Source organism: Drosophila yakuba, chromosome 2L, assembly GCF_016746365.2.
Source record: "Drosophila yakuba strain Tai18E2 chromosome 2L, Prin_Dyak_Tai18E2_2.1, whole genome shotgun sequence".
NCBI lineage: Eukaryota > Metazoa > Arthropoda > Insecta > Diptera > Drosophilidae > Drosophila > Drosophila yakuba.
In genome coordinates, this window is record NC_052527.2 from 19,761,850 (window position 1) to 19,777,120 (window position 15,271).

General features: G+C 37.2%; 2 protein-coding genes across 2 annotated transcripts; one reads left to right on the forward strand and one right to left on the reverse strand.

The window, feature by feature from the left end:
- Nucleotides 1–1,217: 1,217 nt before the first annotated feature.
- LOC6528973 lies at nt 1,218–7,365 on the reverse strand. Its single transcript, XM_002089969.3, has 2 exons — nt 7,259–7,365; nt 1,218–7,193 (listed from the first exon to the last, which is right to left on the reverse strand). Exon 2 carries the CDS (start codon nt 7,167–7,169, stop codon nt 1,323–1,325), a length of 5,847 nt encoding a protein of 1,948 aa, XP_002090005.1. The 5' UTR covers nt 7,170–7,193; nt 7,259–7,365; the 3' UTR covers nt 1,218–1,322.
- A 7,269-nt stretch (nt 7,366–14,634) lies between these two features.
- On the forward strand, nt 14,635–15,030 carry LOC26535840. The gene has a single exon (XM_015199182.3). It carries the CDS (start codon nt 14,710–14,712, stop codon nt 14,944–14,946), a length of 237 nt encoding a protein of 78 aa, XP_015054668.1. The 5' UTR covers nt 14,635–14,709; the 3' UTR covers nt 14,947–15,030.
- The last annotated feature ends 241 nt before the right edge of the window (nt 15,031–15,271 follow it).

Below are 15,271 nucleotides of genomic sequence, written 5' to 3' on the forward strand. Positions count from 1 at the left end.
CTACCTAATAAACGAAAGCAATGTCTAATCAAAATGTCAAAATAGGTACACATATAAAATTTAGCAACTGAAATAAACTAACATTCAGTTATAAAGCAAATATAAAAAGTAGATTAAAAATTGTTGAACACTTAGCTCGTTGGTGTATTGTGTTGAGAGTATAAAAAGAAACGTAGCCCACACATCCACACACATAATAAATTGTTCGTTTATCAACCAAAACGCATCGGAAGCAAGCAATTTCCTATGAAATTAATTTCCCTAATCATCAGTCGTGGAAGTCGCAAGTCACCCGGTTAACTTTTTTGTGAAAAGCGACATAAGTCAGGACCTTGCTAACCTTCTCCAAAGTGTCACTCGTTCCTGTCATGCCAATCAAGTTTATTAAATGCCTTTTGCCTGGGCTCAATTATCTTCTTGAAATTCGTTTTTTTTTTTTGTGAGGGCGGCTGTGCTTTATAATTCATTCAGCTCAGTCGCTGATATGTGGAGAACTGGCTGAGATGACTGCCAGCTGTGTTTGTCAGATAACAAAAGAGCTCAAGACTGGGCCATCCTTTCGCCATTGTTCATTTCTTTGGTCGAGATTTGAGCGCAAAGATATTCGAATGCGGATTCTCCGAAAATTAAGTTATGCAGATGAGAGCTGTTAGAAAAGTGTTGGCTTAACTTGTTCATAAAAATATGAAAAGTGAAGAAACAAATATGATTTAATTTTCGCAGAGCAATTACAATTCTTAGGAGGCCAAATCCCAACTCGTCCAGCTTTGGAAATTCCATTTGGCCAAAGCCTAAGTCAAAAAGTAAATTTTCCATTATTTTCTTTAATTTAAATGAACCTCCAGTCGCTTGGATTGTCTCTCCCTTTCTGTTTCTATTCACACGGGACCACAATATAAGGAAAATTTGCATAACAAAAGGCTTTTCCAGTTGCTGCACAATGCAAACATTGCTAAGTCGATTCGTAATTTTCAATTAAAATCCCATTTATTTTTAGGAGGTGCGTTTAAAAAAGTTTATCTCGCATTCTTTTTGCTAAGCGAATTATTTCCTGAGCAAGGAGTTAAACGTGATTGACAATGTCAATGCTGACAAAGAACTTATTTTTTCTATTGCTATTCTGAAGATGTTATAAATATATGCTGCAATTCAAGAAGATTTATAAAATACAACATTGAAACACATATAAGCGGCGAAATCAATAAAAAAGCTTTTTATACAATTTACAAAGATTTATTAAGTTAATTTAGCGACCAAGGTGACATCATGTGCACATTTTACAAAAGCCAGTAATAAATAGAAGATATTGAAATATAAAATTATCAAACAATATAAGTAGTTTTAGGTGATTTTTTGTTTTTCCTCCTAAACTCAAAAAATTGTACCAGACCCAATCTATTATCCTTTTCCATATAATAGCGCTCGGGGTCCAATCTTTTGGCTAGCCTCCTCAATGAGTCCTCATCAGCTAAGTGAAGACTAAATAAAAAGCTTATCATTGCCGAATCAAATTGATCTCTCATCTCATTTATTACATCCGAGTAGTTTTGACAGGTCCAACGAAACTGCAGAATTCGTTCCCTGTAATAGTTGGAAACTATGCTTTGTGGTTTGTTTACGCGAACTTTTATCACATAGTCCACTGAAATTTGACTTAGTCTTAAGAACTTTTGCTGCTTATCATCAAGCTTAAGTATGAGATCATAAAGTCGCTCCAGATATTGATGGGGTTTTCGTAGATTTTTTGTTTGCAGGGACCCCAGCATGATGGTCCTCAAATATTGTCTATTGGCGTCCAGTAATTGGTCGACGGTATTTGCGTGCTTGCAGGCCAACAAAAGTCTCGCGAATGCTGGCTCCAATAAATAGTCCAAAAAATACTCCCTTAGTACATTCATCAAGCGCATACAGGCGTTTATCAACTTGGAAAAACATTTGAATGTGTCATTAAGGTCTTCAAAGCTTTTAAATGCAATACGATTGCGAAACTGCATCTGTTGCCTATGTATTCTTTCACAGAGCACATAGTAAACATAGTGGAATCTCCACATTGCGGTGAATATAGCCTCGTACTCCTTGGATTCCCCGCCGAGTAAAGCTTTCCAATGGACCGGCATCTTCCATCGGAGTATAAGCATTGACCAACACCTGGATCCCTCCGACTGGCTCTTATCTATATAGATGTCCGGAACTGGATTGTGCAAAATTTTATCTTTCATTTCGTTAAAAAGTCGTATATTGAAGGAACTCTCGGTATCACCAAGGATGGGCTCGAACATATAAAGGAACTCATTGGTAAACTTAAGATCCGAAAGCATTATGTACTTATGGAGCTCAGAAAACAGGTGCTCCGGATTGGTCCTAATCTTCCGAAGCTGTTTTAGGACCTTGCTGGATACTTCCAAGTGCAGCTTTCTAACAAAATGGTAGAGTGGTTCCTGATCGCCATGCCGAAAAAACTGATCCAATGTCTCAAACAACATGCTACGAAGTTCGTTTCTAGGCAGACAAGTTTCAAGGTTAATGGACAAATACTTATCTGAGTATTCCAAAGTTTTGCCTACACTTATCAGAATTTCATTTAACTGAAGGTCAAAAATACCACAGAAAAACTCTGTGATCCGGTAGCGTTTTTGCCAAAATTCATCTATCTTTAAAGATTTAGTTTGTTCTATGAGAAACTTATCGAGATTAGTAGAAGGCAGTCGACCGTTCCGAAGCCATTGGTGGAGATTAAATATAAATGGTTGAATTATAACTCTTAGCCATTTGAGAAGTAAGTTCCTTTGAAATCCGATTCTTCGGCTTGATTCCTCATAAAGGGAGACCACAACAGACTTTGCTTTCTGAACATTGTTAAACACCTCTAATAACCACTCGAATTGCCACTGAAAATTTCGAGTTCTGCGATACAAGGCAAGCAGTGAGCAGGGATTCCTTTTCTGTACATCATAAAATTGGTGGAAATTAAGTAAATACTTTTGTAGACATTTTCCGAGAGCAACAGCAGTTTCACCCTGTTCGGCAAGCATGACATGATGTTCTTTTAGCTCCCGATAACAGTATCCCAAGTAGCCGATGGTCAACAGCAGATAGGACTCACTTATATTCTTCTGATGCTGGGGTGAACGCAATAGAAGTCTTCCTGTTAATGGGGATACCTTCAAATGTGGCGATCCGTAGCCCATCATTCCATGGAGAGCATCAGTGAATAGACCCTCTGCAGATAAATCGTGATTACCTTTATCCCGCGATTGCCACCGCAAGGAATCATATGCAGTTTGTTCCTTTCTAGTTAGCAACTGTTCCAACTTAGCTTTCCCCACAATAGTCATCAAATCGGGGAAGTTCATATCTTTAGGCGCTTTTCTTATGATACGTTTTAGAACCTGACTTAACCGATGTTGTATCGATGCGGTAATTAGATCACCGTCTGCACAATATTTTTTTTGGCCCGTGATCTCAATGAATTGATCCAGTTGCTCATATAAATCAGGACCATTTGGATCTTCAGGGGGCCATTCATATGCAGGGTTCGATTTAAAGGACTTAACTATAACGCGAGGGGCGGCAATAACATAACGTTGATGGTGCCATTTGGGCCTAGGTTTTCTACACCACTCTGCAGAAGTAGCCTTATAAGTAATCCAATCATTCCTCTCAGTCACTTTGCATTTTCTTTTATTTATACTAAAACCTTCAGCAATGTATTTATCCTCCTCCTTTGAATAGTTTACCTTCACACTACAATTCTTACATAAATAAAGAATTTGATTACTGTTTTTACTTGACAGCTGTGTTTCAGAGCATTCGCATAATTCTGAAGTCTCAGACATGTGTTTTACATTTCTCGAGAGCGGTTTTCCAAGAATAGCATCAGAAGGATTTTTTAAAGTCGATTTAGATAAAGATGATTCAACATTCTTTAAAGGATTTACCTTAACCACATTTTCCTCAGACAAACCAAACAAAGTACCGTCATCTGTTGTATAATTTAATTCCTGGTTTTGTTGCTGCTTACTTAAATATTCATTAGATTTGCGATTCTGTAAAACGGCAGAAACACTTCTTAAGGTTATTTCCGACAAAGATTTAACCACTTCATTTAAAATGTTGATCTTGACATTACTAACTGTTTTCGTAATTTGACCTAATATCGGTGAAAGTTTGTCTTGATCATCGGGTTGGTGACCTGAAGTTAACCTTTGACTTATATCGGAGAATCCCTCCAAGATATTAGTGCTTAAATTACATGAAGATGGATTAAGTTCTTTCGAACCTCCACTACGCCTCTCATCTAACATGAGGGAATCTTCTTCATTTTTTATAGGAATATTTATCCCGGAAATATCGGACAGAAGCTTATCCATCTTCTTTAAAACTTGCTGCCTAACAAGATTACTCGTTTGGGTAATTTGACTTAATGCTGGTGAAATATTTTCCTCGACACCGAATTCATTTAAATTCTCTGTGTTATTTCTTAAATCGCAACCTTCCGTACATACATCAATTCTTAATTTACAAGAAGATGAGCTTAATTCATCCGAATTTTCAACCCAATCTGAACAGATCTTTTGTCTGCTTTTTCTATCTTTAAACATGTAAACATTATCCTTTTCATTTAAAACGTTTACTTTAACTCGACTTAAAATCGGTGAAATCTTTTCAAAATTATCCGGATCACAACACTCCTCACAAATATCAATGTTTAAATTTTGAGTTGATAAACTTAAATCTTTTGGGTCTGCAAATAAATCTGCAATATCTTCATTTCTGCTGCTTTCAACATGCAAGCAGTTTGAATCTTCCACTTTTATAACGCTCTGCTTGAATTCTCCAACCGATTGTTTAATTTCACTTATTATCGGTTCAATCATGGTCTCACTATCCTCTCTAGCTAAATATTGTTCAGATATTACTGGTGTTGCCTTCAATCTCAGAGCACTTTTAACAAAGGGGCTGTTCTTGCAGTTAATGTCGTTTGGATCATTATCACATTTGACCACTTTCTTATGTAATGCAACTGCTTGATTATTTTTATAAGATTTTGGCAAGGACTTATCAATTTTTTTTCTCGGACATAGATTTGATGTCGCCTTTTTTGTACTCACTGGGGTGTTATTAGACTTACAAGGTCTACAAGTAACACGGGAAAGAGCTCTTGGATATTGCAATCGAAGCCCGTCTGTAAATCTGGAATTTCGACCGTAGTTTTTCGTCTCATTCTTAGTTGATTCTTTGGACGGTTTTTTCAATAGTATGTGAGAAGAATTATAAAGGGTCAGTTCCAGGGACTTATCCACTTCTTTCAAGATATTTATTTTTATATCACTTACTGCTTGTCTTAGTTGATTCAAACTCTGATCCTCCGGCTTTGACAATACAGTTGCATCCATTTCTTCGGATTCAAAAAATGCTTGACATTTTATTTCTGTAGCCAGCATTTGTTTTTCAACTACTTCGTTCATTGCCACCAGTTTATTTTTGTAATCTACAAATAAATCCTTCATCTTTTTAAGATTGCTTTGAGTATGTTTATCAAATTTGTTTACGAATAATTTACCAGTAATATTTTTGAGAGCAGCTTGAGAAGACTTACAAGAATGAACTCCTATAGGAATTTTAAATGCTCCTTTATATAAACTATTCATTGAACAAGTAGCACTAGTATTATAAGGAAGAGGTTGAGCACTTTTAGGACTAATATTAGAATCATACAGCTTGAACTCCGAGTTTATGGAGGTACGCGATTTAGATTTTTCTGAAATATTTGAAGGGTCACAATAATCATTTTTTTTCTTAAGATCATCAGTAAAAGTGCTATACGATGCGTTGCCAGAAATGTTCTTTTTCACTCTACATGATACAACATGTTTATCTACACAACTCATAGAAAATGAAATTGTTTTATGACCAATTAGATTTTGTTCAAAGGTAAATGGAATAATATTCTCAACATCCCTCCGATCTAAGCTTTCGTCTTTAGCTAAACAACTTTTAGATACCTCTATTTCTTTGGGAAATGTATCATTCATTTTATCTGTGCCATCATAAAGTTCTTCCTTTGTATACATTGCATGTTCATTAGCACTCTTCAAAACTTTTTCATTACAAACAGCTGAAGAAACGAGTACAAAATGATTGTCAGAGCAGCTATCCAAAATGCGAATAGAATTTTCCACTGGTCCCATGGAGGAGGCAGTTTCTTCACAATTAATATAATCATATACAGCTAAAAGAACCTGATCGATAAAAGAAATGTTAGCCAAATACTCTGAGGCAATAGAAATATTGTTTTCATGAAAATTAGGTGAGATCATTTCCACTTTCAAACCATTTTTGAAAGTTTTCGGTTTTGCGGACGTGTCTCTTGGTTCAGATCTTTCTTTTTTATAAGTAACCACAGTAAATCCGTCATCAATTCTGATGCCCATTAAAGGGAAGGAAATTATTTTAGTATAACTTTCAATTAATCTATAACCTTCCACATGTAATATTTCATGATGCACATTGCGTAACTTGAGTTCTTTGTCCTGATAACATATTTCCTTATTCAAGCCCACAATCATAGGTAAGCTTTGGGTGTTAACTTCATTTCGAAACCTTTTCGATTCCAAATAAATATTCATTTCGGAGTCGGAGGATATTTCTTTAGCATCTGGAGTTCGACCAAGTCGTTCCAGTATGCTTTGAACCTGGCCATGCATACGATCGATAAGTTCCATGCGATAAGTAAATGGCTCTTGAAGTCCGTTTAGTTTTGGTTGAACGGAATCGAATAGATCATAGAACAGTTTTAGGTACTCGCATCGCTGTATCTCATCCGGCTCTATATCCACCAGTTCCTTATAGAGGCGCATAAACAAGTCCCCCCGAGTCTCGTGAAGAGTTCTTTCCTCTGGATCCTTTCCTCGTTGCAACCGTTCGAATTGCATCCGAAAATCATTGAGGAATACCAACTCAAAGGAACTGTTCAAGGGCTTATTGCTTTCGGCTATGAAATGTACAGATTTTTCGACATCGTGGGTAAAGTTACCAAGACTAACACTCAACTCCAAGATTCCCATATGAAGATCATAGGCCTCGGTACTGCCATCCTCTCCAGGGGGTTGCTTAAAAAAACCAGCCATTTCCTCATCTAGTGCAATTTTAATTGGCTGTATCTCCATTTTTGAAAATTGATATCAGATAATCTAAGGAACAAATATAACAGCATCCATACTTTATACAATAGTAAAACTAATTAAAAACATCTTACCACTAACAAGATATCGAATTTTGGCACATTTTATTTAAATTTGTGACTTAATTCCGAAACTTGATTAATATCTGACTAACAAGATTTTCAGTGCTACATGAGTGTAATCAAGCAAATAAGATTTTAGTTCTCTCCTTGTTTTCTATTCCTAGTTCCGCAGCGCCATTCACAATAATTAACCCATAAATCTGTCACAAGATTGTCGACAACTAAAAAAGAACTAAAGCAAGCCATTCAGCAAAAATTGCGATGCCTGCGCACCTTTTTCAGTTTCTGCCGGAATAGAAGCAACCGCAACCTTTTGCAACCTTTCGCAACTCCCTGCCAACTTTTCATTCATTACATAGCTCTCAACGCGCCGCGAATCTCCAGTACTTGGGGGGTGGAGAGTGGGGGGTGCTGGAAATGTATGACGCTACTTTTAGCCTCAGACCGTAAAAAGTTTCTGGGCTGCAGCAAAAGGAAACTATGCAAAGATAAGTGAAAAAGATTATATATGCATTGTACTAAAATTTACCGCCGACATGAGTGAAGCAGTTGAGCGAGTTAGCGTGGAGAACAGCCCAGAATTTTCTTCCGCAAAATGGCACGAAATTTACGTGCAGGCAAGTCAAACGTAACGCAACCGGAACCAGAACCGGAAAGAGCCATTTAAAAAGGCGGGGCTCCAAAAAAATTTGTGTCTGAAAGAACTCGCTCCGTTTTTCGGCAACAGGCCGCTCTCATCCTGGACGGAATTTCAAATGACAAAGGCAACAGGCATTCGGGTCAAACGAAGAACATTTATTTTGCATATTCGTGTGAGGAAAATTGGTTGTAGAGCCAGACAGCAGTCCACATTATAAAGTGATTTTTTGAAAAATGCAAGAACTGTTGCTTCTCTAACTGATATATGTATATCGTATAGATAAGTGCTTGAAAATGAGCTTGGCTATGTCTGACGAATGGGTCATCTCTGACGTGTAAGATGTCAGCTTTAAAATGAGTTTCCAAATGATAGTAAAGTGTAATCCAAATAACGGTGCACATTCTCGTATACGACTAAAGTGGACTAGATTCGTTAAAAAGGCAGAAATATGCATAAAAAGTTTACATATTCTTGATCAGGATCACAAACCGCCGCTAGGTTGCTTGCATCTTCGCCATTCCTCTAGGTGACTTACGGGTAACTTATATTTCAGACACTTAATTTATAGCGTCTTAATTGTTTATGCAAATTTTTGAAATTATTTTTTCATTATCTAATATCTCTAATATTAATTAAGATATCCTCCGCATTCGTGACCTACTTATGACACACCAAGGATAAATATCCCTGTTCGCGGAATCAAAGACTACTCCTTTACATCGCTCTTCCATTTTTTGTCCTTTGCAGAATTGGCTCTATTCTCCCAGCCGACAAATTCAATGGACAGTGCACAATAGAATCGGTCTGCCTAACAAACCCAACTTGTCCGCTTGTGAACTATAACTAGGGACTCACTTATGTTGTAGTTACCGATTCATGTGCATGTTGAACAAACGACTTCACTGAACAATGCAAATAATTGTCAAACTTAGCTGGGCACAAAGAAAGTCGGCTATAGACGTAGCTGCAGAAAACTAAACCCCTTGCAATAAAAGGAATGATATGATTTTTATAGCTCTGCCAGCAGGCATTGTGTGCAGTTGTGCGAAAACACTGAAAACGAAAACATTTAAAATTAGAAATAAAAAGTTAAATGCTAAAGCAATATATTCCAAATGGAATTTTTTATAAATTCCAGCTACTCGATCTTATTAACACTAATTTTATATTTTTATAATATTAAACGCTATTATTTTTAAGTTACAAGTATGTTTGGTGCCAATTGTATGCAGATTTTTAAAGGGGATTATATTTATACTTTGTATTTCTCAGCGTGTAATTCGTAATACTGCAGGGGGACTTAGAAGAAAGCTCTACTGATTGTCTCAGGGAATCCGAAATTGCGGAGGTAAAATCGGATGGAAGGCATTCAAACGTGCTAAGCGGCGCTTTAATCGCGCACAAACACGGATTGGGAATGGGAAATGTGCAGGACAAATCGACAAGTGCCACGAGTCGAATCCAGCCAGAGGATCCTGCGACAGAAAATAATAAAAAAAAAGGTGCACATTGTTAGCCCTTCGTCCCCTGTCATTGGCTTTTCACATTTCAATGAGCCTGGGCCGCCAGCTGGAGTCACTGCCTCCATTTCGACGAACAATGAAAGTCAATAAATTTGATTTGACATTTCCTTGGGAGACGCCCCACAGTTTTTTGCGCTGATTTGGCACATTTTCATCCGCATTGTTTGTCGCCGAGCTGCAATTGTAATTTTATTATTATGCCTGACAAAACGTCACACATTCTGTTTTTTAATGATCTGGGCGTTTTGAGAGCCATGTTTTTATCAATTGGTACATGGGGATGGGAGTCTTGTTCTTCGCGTCTTTACTTTGGCGTCATTTCAATCGAAATACTACGAGTTCTTTAATATCAATGTTGAGTTTTACAACTTCGATAATGCAAAATTTTAAAACCATAAATTAAGCCAATCATAACAGAGGTCTTGCATGTATACCACATAAGATTTGTGCTCCTAGAAGCCAACTGATATGGAACTGCACACCACACAAAATTAATCATCAATTTCTGGATTCGACCGGTGTGCGAATCAAAATTTATGCACTGCAGCAAGTTTGCGATAATTGAGGCTGGAAACTGCAATTGCTGCATTAGCCGGCCAGGAAATTAATTTACAGCTACTACCAAGTTTTGATTGCCAAACATCTCCGGATATCTGTGTCGGCTAAGACTCCGGTTTAGTTTACATTTACCGAGCGCACGTGGAAAGCGCTTAAAGAATCAAAACACGGACTTAGAGTCTTAATACTAATTAAAATCATGAAAGAGCAGAAGGGACAAAGGGTCGAGCAATTACGTGCCACACTTCAAGCGTCGTTTTATGGCAGACATTGAGAGCCATCCCATATCCCATGTTTATGGCATAAGCTGCTGCTTAAATGCAACGCATCCTCATGCACTCTAATCCCGGTCGGAGATCCAGATCCAGGCAATGCAATGGCCCGGCACATATAAAATTTAAAACCTTCTCCGTCTGTCGCTTATAATTACATTGTAATTGCAACTGGTTGTCATCTTTCGTATCCTCTCTGTGCCAATGCAGGTTGCAATTTAATGCTTATTAGATTTTGGCATTTTATGCGAGCGGTGGCTTCTACTATAGCTGTGGCTAAGTTTGCTATCTGAACTGACATGGCATTTGACTCTTTTAAAGTGTAAAATAAATGTTCTTGAATAAAAAGCATATGTTCTCTTATTAGTATTGAGACAACCCTTAAGGGTATTCAAGCATTGTTGTGTTACCTTGACAAACTGCCTTTGATGTTTGGCTTATTTTGAATTATAATGGCACCAGCATTGGGGATTAGTACACCTAAGGACATTATGCTTCAATACAAATTAAGCATTTCGGCTTACGGCAAATTGTATAAAATTAAATTGCAATTTACTCAAGAGCCTTGAAATTCGAATGCATTACACGCACACAAACGAGATGTGAAGTTTGTTTTGTGGCCAGTTGAGTTATTATGACGTTGTTTGGCATTCGAGTGCGGCCTAAATATGTGAAAACTGTGTGCTCATTTGTGGTTAATTGAATGCATATATTAAAATATCAGGGACTTCGTGTCCAGATGTCGTTTAAATTGGCTTGGCGGGCGTCAATTATTAAAACCTATATTGCAAAATCGTTAAATGTTGAAGTTTTACAATTTTACGGGCAGATTCGTAAGCCACCCACTTTAGATTAAAATTCCCTGTGCAACGCAACTCTTTTATTTCTTTAGCCACGCAGCAAATTAAAAAATTGTGCAACAATTGAAAGCACTCAAAAAGAAGGGAACATCAGCAGAAAAAAGCTAAGAAATTGTCAAGAAAATGCAGCGATGTTCATCCCACTTACAGAACGCTGGACTAGTGCAGCCAAGACAACGACCGAAGTACGGCGAGAAATTAGAAAAGGAAACCAAAAGATACATCTCCTCTAGTGACTTGACCACGGGATACCCATCAATCGAAGATTATTTACACATTTTCATAGCAAAAGCTGGGAAGATTTCAATATACGAATGGCTGTGGCATTAAAAGGAACGATTTAAATATCCACGCCCGAATTCTTAAGTGAGAGAGTTTTATTCAGCATAGAATGAACTATTCTTCTATAAATTTTGCAGGCTTCCTGTTCAGATCTAAAAAATATTCTGTGAATAAAGTAAATCATACTCCTTTAGCCGCCTAATACAGGGCATTGTAAAGCGAAAAATTGGAATAGAAAGCCAGCGAGCAAATGCCAAGGAACACAATGAGATGAGCAAGCTGTTCAGGCTAGATGAAAGGACGAGGACCTACAAGGTGCCAGGAGGAAGGATGAGGAGTGGGACAAGTTGGAGAGGACTACCAACCGGATCGGTGTCGGTGGCACGTGCAACACTTGCCACAGTAATTGATAGCACGCTAGAGTGATTCGTAGTGCAATTCAAGGCAGCTTTTGCCTTTTTGCACCGCTGCACGACAAATTTATTTGTTATATGTTATTTCGTTTTACTTATTTTTATTGTTGTTTGGGTGAGATTAGAGCCCGAAGTATCTGTTTAAAGAAGAAGGCGACTCATGGGAAACTCTTAAGAAGAATTAAATTTTTTTAAAGAAACTAGCTCTGCTTTTCAGATACTGTTCTAAATCCTACAGTATATTTATCATCAGATAATCACAGTAGGGAAATATTTCTTGACCGCTGCTACAGTAGTTTGCGATGATGATGAGACACTGATTACGATCAGCTCCATTGTTGTGTGCACAATCAAGTGCGCATGAATAATTCCCTCGGCAAGCAAATCCGCTATGAATTACACACACTTACGCTCACACTCCGCTGCCAGCAACCTACTACTTTGGCTTTTGGTATGCTTTTTTCTTCATTTTTTATGACTGCATGCTGGCTGAGATAGAGGGAAGCTGGTTGTGATTTACCGTCAACATCTTGGCAATGGAAATCATCAGAGGACTCGTCAAACTGGAAAAAATATTTCTACCAGAAGGGATGTTATACGAGTATATAGGAATTCTTGGAACATTTTAAAAGTATAGCCATAAAATAAACAAAATAAACCATAGAAATTCTAAGAGTTTTGTAATCACTTATAAGAAGGAGTAAGGTACTTTGAGACACATCTAATAATGTTTTTAAAAACTAAGTGCATTGTTGTATTAAACCTTAACTAACAGTACAATGCTTTAAGGGAACTCTCAGTGTAAATGGCAAGCCATTGTCTTTGCGTTCAGAGTGCACAAATCTATTTTAATATTTTCTTATTTGCCACTGACATTTAAGAAAAAAACGCATAAATTGCTGCACACAGCCTTTTCGCCTTCAAACTGTGGAAGGGGACTCGGCGGGCTGCGGGGTAGAAATGTCGACTACCTTGGGAGTTTCTTGGTTGAGTTTTCCCAGGGAGTGCGACGCAACTAAAAAGATTTTTTCCTCTACTATTATTCCCACGTACTTAAGTTCTTTTTTTCGTCCTATCGGAGCTTCTACATTCTTACACACATACACACACAGAATCGCAGGGATATAACAACGACGATGACGTCGACTGAGAGATATGCAGAGATATAAAGCAATTTTCTACGTAAATACTTTGTAATGGATTTAGTAAGTAGTAAAGTATGACGCGCTTGCCATCTAGAGCATGTCGGCATATATTCGTTTTTGTGAGTGTGCTATGTGTGTGTTGCCAAGGCTCTGGCAGTGCTTGTGTCTGTGTTAGCCATGTTTGATATTGTAAATCTCAGCATATATATTTTTGCGCATCATATAATTGATGAAAAAGTATTACAGCGATTTTGTTGTTGCATACTTATGTGCGCAGACAGTAATGCCTTCGTGTGTGCCTTCGCCTTCACATAGCCTTAGTAAATGGAGCGTGGTGAGTGAATTATATTTAATGCTTTGTGTAATTTAAATATAATAAAACGCCGTACATCTTTTTTTGTATTTTTTTTTATCTGACTGACTGAAATAAGTACAAAGTATGCAAGCACACAGAGACAACCAGACAAATAATAATTTTACATACTTTAGCAGACATATAACGCAATCGTAAAATGTATAATACTCATGAGTTTCCACACATTTGAGTGTGTTGAGCCAAAGAATATGTCATAACTTTTAAGTGCCGTGTACATGCATAGTCGTATATACATGTTGGGGTCTTTTATTTGCGATGGTTGGCAAGTAAGTGATAAACAGCATCAAAGAAATACATGTTTAATAACTTAAACGGCTTAAATATATTCAACAATCCCTCATCTGTTCAATATCAATACGTTTTATATCATACCTTAATTATTGGAGGGTGTTAATTTATTGAACAGTTTACCCATCAGTATTTCTTTCAAATTAAAACTAATAAGAAGTCGAATTTGTAACTATGTAGTTTGAAATTTAATATATTGCTAGTCGTTTGTACACCATTTCTTGTTGGTTGCATCATCAATGAATTCTCTATTTCATTTTTCCCTTTTTAATTGCAATCGAAATACAACAATTGGCTAGCCAAAATTTGTTTACCTACAGCTTGATTAAAAAACCACAAAAAGCCCAATAAAAAAAATGGAAAACTTGGGGAAAAAAACCCACAATGAGCACTTGATTGTGGAATGCCTCCACCGACATGTTGTGACAAGGAGGTCAGCCACAGGGTAATTTAAATGAAATGAACAACAAATGCACTCACAGTCGTAAAAAGGAAAACAAAGCCATATCCACTCCACAGGCGACATGTGCCGCAAATGTTGGCCAAAATAAATAGCTGCTGTGAATTCCACCGAGAAGCAGGGAGACGCATTCACATGTATTACTATAGAAAACCAGTTGGTCGGTTTGATTCCCGATGATTGGGGTGCCAAAACATCTGCTTCGATCCGACCCACACATATTGCTCTTCAAATTGGTCCACTGTAAAAAACAGCGAACGGAATTGGAAAAAAAATTGACGGGGTCAAGCTTTTATGGCGCTAACAAATTGCTTTTTATAACACAATTTGCGTTGAGATCCAAACAATAATACTCAACCATTTGTTTCTGGCAAGTAAAAAATGTACCATTTTATTCTCCTTTTAAATGCAAACGGAAGTTGATGCCAAGCAATTTAAAGCATTGCAGTAAATCATTAATTAGTTTTGGAAAACTAAGAAAAGCTTAAGGAAAATGCGTTTTACAACCTAATATTAAAACGCGTTTTTTAAATAGAAGATAACGATATTTCTGGGACTTTTCTTCAAAATTATTTAGCCATGCTTTTCAATTCTCCTATATATTTCGTTTTAAGTCACTGCGAATAAAAGTCACACATAACTCTCAATGATGAGATTGGCAAATAAGGATCTTTACCAACATTTCAAGGATGCAGGACTCGATTTGGCAAACCTTACACATCGCCGCAAAATTGAAATTATTTCAGTTTATTTTACCTGGATGCGTCTAATTATGAATACCTGGCAGTTGAGCTCTTATTGTTTGGATGAAATCACTTTCACACTTCAAACTATTCAATTTTGGATGGGTAGCTGCTACAATTTGTATATTGCTAATCAATAGTTGTAATCTGCAAATTAACGTTGGAATTCACAAAGGCTGAAATAAATAAATATTTTATGTTAGCAATCATTTGCTATATATGCATATCTAAATGCCATTTTTCGGCTTCACGTTTTTATACAAATTGAAATGTAATACTGTGGAAGTGCCACCGTACGTTTTCATCACGCTGCACACTTCATCGGACTTTGCCAGTGCCATTTTCCTTGGACCCCCGGCTGTGTGCTCTTCCTATTATAAATAACAAATCCCTAAATACACCACTCAAAATTCAATTAAAACTCTCGAAGCTCCAGCGCAGGCAGATTTCGTAAGCCCCACAGCC